The following is a 9,072-nucleotide window of genomic DNA, read 5'->3' as shown; positions in this document are numbered from 1 at the left end:
GTGAGCCAGAAACAATTGAGGATATTTTTGTTCCAATAGGCTTCAACAGATGGATAAAAAGTTCTCTGCCATGTGTTTCTCCTGAGATTTTTTTTTTTTAATATGCTGTTATGGTCTGTGTCCTTTTTAATTGTTGGTTTGCTGTTTTTATTGCATTCTGTACATCATGTTGAAGGTGATATCTAAACAAACAAACGCAAACGTGAAATGCTACATTTGTATAGTGTGATGCCGTCTTCAAAGCCCCTTTTAAAATTGCTTTTGCCACTTGAAATCTCCAGTTTCCTTCCTATGGGGCAGTGCCATGTTTAATTGCATGAAGGTATACCATCGGAAAATATTACCTTAGCACAACTGCATTCCAACAAAAATGTAGGGTGTAGAATGCTAGCGGTTACTAGAATAAGGGGTCATCCTATGGCAAGATCTGCCAGGATCAGCAGTTTAGCATGCAATGAATCTGCTGCTCAGCCAGCATTAAATCCCCAACCCTGACCCCAAGATGCATTGTTGGGACTTGCTCATCCTGGGTAATGCAGGACTGGTGTATAAGTCCCCCAAAAGAGTTTTTGTTTTAATTTTTATTATTTTTAAAAATAGATTAAAAACATAAAGTCCAAAACAAAGCAGAACAAACAAGACGAAGCAAAATAAAAAAGAAAGATAAAAGAAAACAAAAAGAAAAATCACACCCACAAAGAAAACCATATCATCATATTAATCGTTACGTACATATACACATATTGACTTCCTTCCTTTGTTCTGAGACCTCATAGTTTTTAATTTTTCTGTGTTGTTGTGTCTAGTGTAGATTACCTCTATCTTTATACCTCTTGCACCATTTTTCAATTTATTTAACCCTGCAAAGCTTCATTCATTACATACCAATATACTTACTCCAGAACAATGTTTTTTCATATATTCTTTAACACAATCCCATTCTTTTACTAATTTTTGATCCGATTGTCCCCTTAAGAATGCTGTGAATCTTGCCAAATATATATTTTCACAAAATTTGATTTGCCATTCTTTTATTGATGGGATGTTTCCCCCTTGCCAATTTTTTGCAATGAGCATCCTGGCAGCTGTTGTCGCATAGAGGAATACTTTCCTTTGAATGTCAGGAATATAGTTTGTGGTTATACCTAAAAGGAATGCCTCCGTTTTTTTACTAAAATCTATTTTGAACATCTTTTTGATTTCCTCATATATTTCATTCCAAAATTGTTTAATAGATCGGCATTCCCACCACATGTGAAACATTGTTCCTATTTCTTTCTTGCATCTCCAACAGGTATTTGATTTTAATTTGTAAAATTTGGCCAATTTTACTGGAGTCAAGTACCATTGGTACATCATTTTCATCAAATTTTCTCTAATTGTATAACATGCTGTAAATTTAATATCGCATTTCCATAATTTCTCCCATTGGTCCAGCCAAATTGTATAACCTATATCACATGCCCATTTAATCATAACTTCTTTTACTTCTTCATTCTTTAATTTCCGTTCTAATAATAGATTATACATTTTGGATATGCTCTTTTTCGGATTTTGTAATTAAACTTTTTATAATTTTCATTCTTCTTTTTCAAATCCTATTATTTTGTCCTGATTAAATATTTGGGCAATCTGGTGATATTGTAACCATGTAGTGCAGTATTGGGTCACCTCTTTGTATGGTCTTAGTTGGCCCTGTTCCTCCTTTAGGAACTGCTGGTATGTCGCCAATCTTCCTGTCATATTTTTCTTTTTGACCGATAGCACTTCTAACGGTGATACACACCATGGGGTTTTCGGTTCTAACAGCCTTCTATGTCTCACCCAGACCTTATATAGTGAGTTTCTAATTACATGGTTTGAATTATGGTGCTGGAGAAGACTCTAGAGAGTCCCATGGACTGCAAGAAGATCAAACCTATCCAGTCAGCCCTGAGTGCTCACTGGAAGGACAGATCCTGAAGCTGAGACTCCAATACTTTGGCCACCTCATGAGAAGAGAAGACTCCCTGGAAAAGACCCTGATGTTGGGAAAGATGGAGGGCACAAGGAGAAGGGGACTACAGAGGACGAGATGGTTGGACAGTGTTTTCTAAGCTACCAGCATGAGTTTGACTAAACTGCGGGAGGCAGTGGAAGACAGAAGTGCCTGGCGTGCTCTGGTCCATGGGGTCACAAGGAGTCGGACACGACTAAACAACAACAATTACATGGTTTAGAAATTCTTTATGAACTGCCACCTTACTGTAAATTAGATAGGCAGAGTTTTTCTGAGGTGTGGTTGACACAGGAAGGTGAGGGGACTTAGGCTGAATCCTCAGTCTATTCAGTTTACCCACATAATCTGGCAACCCTGCATAAAGGACTAAATATAAAGGCTTCTTTTACCTCTGCCAGGCTTAGGCTGAGCAGCCACTGAAATGCCCAACAGGGTTTGGATCGGGTGTAACGAGGGACTTTCTATTTTTTGTAACTGATTTGGAACAGTAGCTTGAAGAGCCCGGGTAGCTCAGTCGGTAGAGCATCAGACTTTTAATCTGAGGGTCCAGGGTTCAAGTCCCTGCTCGGGCGTTCTTAACTTTTCTTCCACCCTATGCCTCTTCATACATCTTTTAAAATTACTTTCTTCCACTAGTTAATGGCAAACGAGTGACATCACGTTTCTACACTTCCTGATCATATCAAGCTTATATCAAGCTTATACCAAGAATAAACTTAGTTGGTCTCTAAGGTGCTACTGGACGATTTATTAATTTTTTATATTATTATATTATTTCGACTGAGTCAGACCAGCAGGGCTACCTACCTGAATCTAATCATGTCATGGTTTGTTTGTTTTTAAGCCATTCAAAATATCACAGACAGCACACTTGACATACTGTGTTGCACAATACGTTTTATCTGTGGAAGAAACTACCTATCAACGTGTATGTGGGATGTTCTAATATATGCCAGCATTTCTGATGAGGGTCTGTGATCTCGACTGAAGTTCAGCTTTACATTTTCTAAAAATGCGCACATGGGTCTGTGTTTCTGATTTAACAAAAGGTGAACCAACAAAAGTAGTATTCCGACGAAGGTGGGATTCGAACCCACGCGTGCAAAGCACAATGGATTAGCAGTCCATCGCCTTAACCACTCGGCCACCTCGTCAAGCACAAAACGAGTGTTTTCAACTCCGGTACTTAAAAAGTGCTTTAATAATCAACTACTTCAAAAGGATGTAGTTTTTTGCAGTATGCTTTTAAGGTGGTTTTATATTGAATAGACGCGGTAGGATTACAATGTAACTTGCACATTTTCCAGAACATAGTCAATGAAATTGAGCTGATTCTATAAGAATTATGAATGGTGAGGTTTATTAGACATAAAGCTGCTTAACTAATGTATTAAAAAAACATTTGGCATCTAAAATCTCGACTTTAAATGTTACACAAGCCATCTTGAAAGATGGAGCCTCCCTCTCTAGGGGTGGTGGACGAGGAATGGCTCTGCTTTGATGGTGCCCAAATCAAACAAATGCATCCTCCCCTTGGGAGCCTCTGTTAAGCAGTCAACTTCAACTCAACTTCAACACGATTAATCGAGTAATTTGTGGCTTTCTGAATGCAGTCCTGCTGTAAACGGCACCCATAAACTTCTTCAATCTTACTTAATTATTTGGGAAAGGGGGTTGTACTATTCAGTTAGGATAAGCGGAATAAAAGACTCTGTACAAAGAAACAATGAAATAACGAAGCATATCTCAATCCCACTTAATTCCAAGGGGTGGGATTAGCATTTTCCTTAACAAGTAGAAGGATAAAGCCATCGCCAGCTAAACAGTACCATTCCCTTTTCCGGGCTTCCCAGCTACCTTTTAGAAAGTTCTTAAAAGAGCCTTTTAAGTGTCAAGTTTCCCATTCCCATGGTCATTCTCATCGTTTGTATCAAACTATGAGAACTTTGTTAACTTCCCAGTTACTGTTAGTTGCCCTTACTAACCTACGACGTGCCGGAAAGCTGCAAAAGGTAATTTAGCATCGTGCGAGCTCTTTTCCAAGACCATGTGGTGGCTCTTAAAAGAGCCTTTGTGGTTGGCACTGGATTCGTGTTGTGGGGACGCAGGCGGGCGCTTCTCAGGCCCTCTCTCCGCGGATGCGCCTGGCGAGCTGGATGTCCTTGGGCATGATGGTGACGCGCTTGGCGTGGATGGCGCACAGGTTGGTGTCCTCGAACAGGCCCACCAGGTAAGCCTCGCTCGCCTCCTGCAGAGCCATCACGGCCGAGCTCTGGAAGCGCAGGTCCGTCTTGAAGTCCTGCGCGATCTCGCGCACCAGGCGCTGGAAAGGCAGCTTGCGGATCAGCAGCTCCGTCGACTTCTGGTAGCGGCGGATCTCGCGCAGCGCCACCGTGCCCGGCCGGTAGCGGTGAGGCTTCTTCACGCCGCCCGTGGCCGGCGCGCTCTTCCGGGCGGCTTTGGTCGCCAGCTGCTTGCGAGGCGCCTTCCCGCCAGTCGACTTGCGAGCCGTCTGCTTCGTGCGGGCCATTGCTCCCAAAAGAATAAAAAACAACCCAAAACGCCGCAAGTCCCCACAAACGAAACAACAGATAAAGTAAATCGAAAGTTCCATGGCCGGATATTTATAGGCAGCTGGCTGCCCGCTGATTGGCTGGAAGAGATGAATGGAACCGTTGCAGAGTTCGAATTTCCCAAACTATGCAGGGATTGGGCAGGATTTCAAAACCACCCCGCCCCTTCTAATGACTACATTTTGACTCCTATCCATTCAGCCTTGCTATTTTGTGAAATGGGTCTCCGCCCCCACTTTAAACAAAAACCTGTCTTTGCTTTACAAGGAAGCCCTCCATAAGGCAGATGGCAAATCTATTTCTGCACATAGAACCATTCTGGTATATGGTTACAGTTTACAGACACAGACAAATCTTTGCCTCACCCCCACCACCCAAGTAGATTACGGTCCTAAATTTAGACGGGTCAGGAAGGAAACCAGAGTAACCAATCAGTGCAGAGAGAGAAGCAATAGAAGAAGCAACGTCAGCAATCAGGAATGTCATGTCTCTGTAGTTCGTGCCAAATATCAGAAACCAGTAGGTCCCTAGCCTAGTACCAGCACCATTTCTTTCCACTTTGTACTGTGAAAGAGTAATCATTGTTCAAAAGCTGTGGCTTCTTTCCTTTCAGCAGTAAGCGAAACAAACAACTGACCCTCTTGGATATAATACCTCTTATCTTTCACAATACTGAGGATTCATAGAATTGTAGAGTTTGAAGGGACCCAAAGGGTCATCCAGTCCAACCCCCTAAAATGCAGGTGAAGAATCCCTGGCAGATGGCTATCCATGAGTCTTGAACTTAAGAAAAACCCTGCTAGAGCAAACTGAACTTCCGTCTACCTTTGACCTATGCTGTAATCCTATTCACAAGAAGCTGGTGTAAAGTTAAGTGAAGCAAGGGTAAAGTACACCCCAACCAGACTCCATTTTGGAGCAAGGATACTGCTTGCTGAGCTGGCCTAAGCCTGCCAGAAGGAAAACAAGCCTTTAAAATAGTGCTTGAGTCACATCACTATTTTTGATGCCTTAATTTACATGGTGTTGCCAGGTCATGTGAGACTGAGATGAGCTGGTTTAGGATCTTGCCTGGATTCCTTGTTTCCTTGTTTAAAAGTGTCATTATACTGGCCCATTTTCAGTCCTCTGGTATGGAGGCTCATCTTAGGGAGAATCAAATGTATTTTTGTTAGAAGATGAGCAATTTCATATTTGAGTTCTTTGAGAACTTTCGGCTGGATGGTAATTTCTTGGTATTTCCCCCCCCCCCCTAAATTTACCAGTAAAATAAATGGTCTTGTCACTACTATTTGCCTCAGTACTTCAGATACCTCTTCCTGCAAAAGTTGGCAAAGGCAGAGGTATCTGACCTACAGAGCACACAAAAATTCATTCAGCTTGTCTGCAATTGCCTTTTCAAGCTGCAGTTCTCTATACATGTGGCTGGTTTCCTGCTTTTGAGATATATACACACACACACATATATATATATATACACACATATACACACAGACAGATATATACACACATACACAATCCTCCAAAAAGTGATGCCAGACTTTATTGTGTTCTTGCATTTTATTGTGTTCTGTTCTTGCATTTGTTTGGGCAGATCTTTTTCTTGTCCTTTTGGCAAAATAAATAAACTCTGAAAGAAACCTTCCTGCCTCTACAATAATTTCTTGATGAGCAACAGGTGTGGGGAACCTTTTTCAGCCTGAGGGCTTCTTCATTTCCTTGTGGACAACTTCTGGGTGGCCACATGCCGTGGATGTAGCGCACCAGAGGCAAAAGTGGACAGAGGAACAAATGTGAATGTTACCTTTAAACAGAGCACTAAATTCCACACCCACTTGCACAACACTCTGGCCTACATCCAGCCAAGCAGGAAGCGCAAGACTCCTTCCAGCAAGGCCAAAACACTCACAGAGGGTGCAAAACAGATCTCAAAGGGTACTGTATTTACTGGGGTAAAGTCTCCAGGGCCAAAAGGAGATGCCTAGAGGACTGCTCCAGGTGCCCTATGCTTATGTACTGCATACCTTTAACTTTCTATCATTGCAGTTTTGGGTAGCCACTCCCCACCTACACTGGTATGGATATTTTAACCCGTTCTTTCCCGTTTAGCTTTGCTTACTTGAGTAAACACGTTTGGGATTACACAAATAGGGTTAGCATTAAAGTACAGCATGCCTTATTCAGAATTGCAAGATAAATGTGATAGGCTGTTCGGCTGTGATGTGCATATTCTTAAAATGTGCTTGAGAACTAACAAAGAAATATTAGAATCAGGCGCTTATACTAGAGATAACTAGCTCTTTCGCTGAAGTTGTGGGTGGCTCTTAAAAGAGCCTTTGGATTTTGGGATTCCTTGTGGAGAAGAGCTTCACTTGCTCTTAGCTTTGTGGCTCTCGGTTTTCTTGGGCAACAGCACAGCCTGGATGTTGGGGAGGACGCCTCCTTGAGCAATGGTGACTTTGCCCAGGAGTTTGTTCAGCTCCTCGTCGTTGCGGATGGCGAGCTGCAAGTGGCGAGGGATGATCCTGGTCTTCTTGTTGTCCCGGGCAGCGTTGCCGGCCAACTCCAGGATCTCAGCAGTCAGGTACTCCAGCACAGCAGCCAAGTAGACGGGCGCTCCGGCTCCGACGCGCTCTGCGTAGTTCCCTTTGCGCAGAAGACGGTGCACACGACCCACGGGGAACTGCAGCCCGGCGCGAGAAGAGCGAGTCTTGGCCTTAGCCCTGACTTTTCCACCTTGCTTGCCACGACCAGACATTTTTTCTTCCTTATGTTCAGTCGCTGTTTCACTGCCAAAGTTCGAGCAAGAATAGCTCTGAACTAGCTTCTTCCTCGATATTTATCCGTGCCGCCGGCTTGTAATTGTGAATTCCTATTGGGTAGTGCTTTAAAACCATGTGACTTAACTAGCGAATGGGAATCTCGAGTCTTTTCCTTTAGTCCATTGGTTGGACAGGTCGGAGCCTGTCCAATAGGATCAAAGGAAGTAGCAGCTTGAAATTTGAAGTGGGCGCCTTAAAATGAGAAGATGCGATTGGGTAGCTTCTAGTTGTTAACCAATAAGAATCATTGAAGCTGAATATGCTAATTGCATCCTGCTGCTATAAATTGAATGGTCTGAACACACGCCGCGTACCATTTCTTTGCAGCTGAAAGGGAAATAGGTGCTTTTACAATGCCGGAACCAGCAAAGTCTGCTCCCGCGGCGAAGAAGGGCTCCAAGAAGGCCGTCACCAAGACGCAGAAGAAGGGCGACAAGAAGCGCAAGAAGAGCCGCAAGGAGAGCTACTCCATCTACGTCTACAAGGTGCTCAAGCAGGTCCACCCGGACACGGGCATCTCGTCCAAGGCCATGAGCATCATGAACTCCTTCGTCAACGACATCTTCGAGCGCATCGCGGCCGAGGCTTCCCGCCTGGCGCACTACAACAAGCGCTCCACCATCACCTCCCGGGAGATCCAGACCGCCGTCCGACTCCTGCTGCCCGGAGAGCTGGCCAAGCACGCCGTCTCCGAGGGCACCAAGGCCGTCACCAAGTACACCAGCTCCAAGTAATCTTGACTCGTTCCCAAATACATACTCAACCCAAAGGCTCTTTTAAGAGCCGCTTAACTTGTCAAAAAGAGGGCTTGGATCATTGCGTTCCTTTATCCCCCCCCCAAAAAAAATTCCCCGGGTTTTCTATTACAACATTATGCTTAGTTTGCCCTAGTCCAGAAGCAATGCAGCCACCTCTAATAAGTCCTATACAGTTGGAAAGTCCTAGAATGTAGAAGTATAATTTATGCAATGTTTTTAACGCCACCTTGCACTCTAAAATACCAAGGCTTAAAGTTGATGGGATATCCTGTAATGAGTCCGCTGGAAGATTTCCCCCCCCCCCCCCACAATTTAATCTTCCGCCTTTGCGATACCTGACTAGTGCCATCTTGCGGATTTTTCTAAGATTAATGCGAACTTAATCCTTTTTCTTTCTGATGTCATATATTTGGCATTATGTCATGTTTGCCAAGAGGGCCGGTTAGCTCAGTTGGTTAGAGCGTGGTGCTAATAACGCCAAGGTCGCGGTTCGATCCCCGTACGGGCCATCGTTCTTGTTTACTTAGATTTTTTGTTCTGCTCTGATTCTTCTTTTTTTCCTGGTTTCCTTCTATGACATAAGTTCCACCTAATGGTGCAGCAATAAAACTGCTAGCACATTTGCAAACACCTGGTGCAGAATTCAGTGGTCAGGTTGGTCACTGGAACAAGACTGTTTTGAGCAGCAAATTATACTAATCCTGGCCCAACTGTACTGGTTGCCAATTACCGGTAGTATCTGAGCCCCATGCAAAGTGCTGGATTGGACCTATAAACCCTTAAACCAGTGGTTCTCAACCTTGGGTCCCCAGATGTTTTAGGCCTACAACTCCCATGATCCCTAGCTCACCGGACCAGTGGTCAGGGATGATGGGAGTTGTAGGCCAAAAACATCTGGGGACCCAAGGTTGAGAAAGGCT

General features: G+C 43.7%; 3 protein-coding genes across 3 annotated transcripts; 1 reads left to right on the top strand and 2 right to left on the bottom strand.

The window, feature by feature from the left end:
• Positions 1–3,971: 3,971 nt before the first annotated feature.
• On the bottom strand, positions 3,972–4,568 carry LOC307201695 (histone H3.2). The gene has a single exon (XM_079950993.1). It carries the CDS (start codon positions 4,527–4,529, stop codon positions 4,119–4,121), a length of 411 nt encoding a protein of 136 aa, XP_079807119.1. The 5' UTR covers positions 4,530–4,568; the 3' UTR covers positions 3,972–4,118.
• A 2,346-nt stretch (positions 4,569–6,914) lies between these two features.
• Positions 6,915–7,330, bottom strand: LOC307201361 (histone H2A.J; the record flags this gene model as incomplete). Its single annotated transcript, XM_079950498.1, has 1 exon — positions 6,915–7,330. One exon carries the CDS (start codon positions 7,328–7,330, stop codon positions 6,941–6,943), a length of 390 nt encoding a protein of 129 aa, XP_079806624.1. The 3' UTR covers positions 6,915–6,940.
• A 410-nt stretch (positions 7,331–7,740) lies between these two features.
• LOC307200116 (histone H2B 1/2/3/4/6) lies at positions 7,741–8,152 on the top strand. The gene has a single exon (XM_079948499.1). It carries the CDS (start codon positions 7,748–7,750, stop codon positions 8,126–8,128), a length of 381 nt encoding a protein of 126 aa, XP_079804625.1. The 5' UTR covers positions 7,741–7,747; the 3' UTR covers positions 8,129–8,152.
• Positions 8,153–9,072: the final 920 nt, after the last annotated feature.

Source organism: Podarcis cretensis (genome assembly GCF_951804945.1).
Source record: "Podarcis cretensis genome assembly, chromosome: 13".
Lineage (NCBI taxonomy): Eukaryota > Metazoa > Chordata > Lepidosauria > Squamata > Lacertidae > Podarcis > Podarcis cretensis.
Note: the sequence above shows the minus strand (reverse complement) of the source record. Positions and strands in the feature narration are given on the sequence as shown.

Excerpts from the sequence above, each read along its gene's own strand:
- LOC307201695 (XM_079950993.1), bottom strand. The coding sequence starts at position 4,529 with ATGGCCCGCACGAAGCAGACGGCTCGCAAGTCGACTGGCGGGAAGGCG.
- LOC307200116 (XM_079948499.1), top strand. The coding sequence starts at position 7,748 with ATGCCGGAACCAGCAAAGTCTGCTCCCGCGGCGAAGAAGGGCTCCAAG.